The following is a 949-nucleotide window of genomic DNA, read 5'->3' as shown; positions in this document are numbered from 1 at the left end:
CAGCAGGATATTAAAACCCATCAATTTTCACATCTCCAGTTTCCACCACCACCAAATCCACCTACTATGGGTCAGATAAACTGGAGGAGAAGCTGGGAGGGGGCAGCACCCCATGAGTTCTCAGGTACCCCCAAAACCTGACCCTTTGCAGAGCTCTCACAAGACAACAGGATATTAACAATAATCTATTTTCACGTCTTTAGTTTCCACCACTAACAAATCCACCTGCAAAGGGCTGGAGAAGCTGGGAGGGGGCAGCACCCCATGAATTTTAGGGTACCCCAAAACCTGACCCTCACAGAACTCTCACAAGGCAGCAGGATGTTAAAATCCATCTGTTTTCTCATCTCTAGTTCCCATCATCAACAAATGCGCCTGCAAAGGGCTGGAGAAGCTGGAGGAGAAGCTAGAGGAGAAGCTAGGGAGGTGGGGGGCAGCACCCCATGAGTTTTGAGGTGCCCCCAAAAACTGTCTCAAGACAAGAGGTTATTAAAACCCCTTTGTTTTCTCACCTCCAGTTTCCACCGCCAACGAATACGCCTGCAAAGGGCTGGACAAGCTGGAGGAGAAGCTGCCCATCCTGCAGCAGCCCCCCGAGAGGGTAACATCACCTTGGGGGGACATGGTTGGGGGGGGTCTAGTGCTGGGTGAGGTGCTGGGCCAAAGCGTCCCTTTGCTGTCCCCTCCCAGGTGGTGGCAGAGACCAAGGAGCTGGTGTCCTCCACGGTGAGCGGGGCGGTGGGTTTGGTGCAGGGCGGCGTGGAGAGGACGCGCTCGGCGCTCAGCACCGGTGTCAGCACCGTGGTGGGGTCCCGCGTGGGTCAGCTCCTGGCCACCGGGATGGACACGGTACTGGGGAAATCGGAGGAACTGGTGGAGCGATACCTGCCCGGGACGGATGAGGAACCAGGTGAGAGCCAACCACGCCGGGATGGAAACCATCTCCTAA

At 56.1% G+C, this 949-nt stretch overlaps 1 protein-coding gene across 1 annotated transcript in view; it reads left to right on the top strand.

Moving 5' to 3' along the window:
* Positions 1 to 949, top strand: part of LOC104532674 (perilipin-3-like) — a gene marked incomplete at both ends in the record, with an annotated part of 3481 nt that overhangs the window by 427 nt on the left and 2105 nt on the right. Inside the window, 3 exons of the mRNA XM_029087464.1 lie at positions 354 to 426; positions 517 to 601; positions 691 to 910. Coding sequence (XP_028943297.1) covers positions 354 to 426; positions 517 to 601; positions 691 to 910 — 378 coding nt within the window. The remainder of the gene's footprint in view (positions 1 to 353; positions 427 to 516; positions 602 to 690; positions 911 to 949) is intronic.

Source organism: Antrostomus carolinensis, unplaced genomic scaffold, assembly GCF_000700745.2.
Source record: "Antrostomus carolinensis isolate BGI_N321 unplaced genomic scaffold, ASM70074v2 scaffold28261, whole genome shotgun sequence".
Lineage (NCBI taxonomy): Eukaryota > Metazoa > Chordata > Aves > Caprimulgiformes > Caprimulgidae > Antrostomus > Antrostomus carolinensis.
The sequence above is the reverse complement of the archived record's forward strand: the minus strand, read 5'-3'. Positions and strand labels throughout refer to the sequence as shown.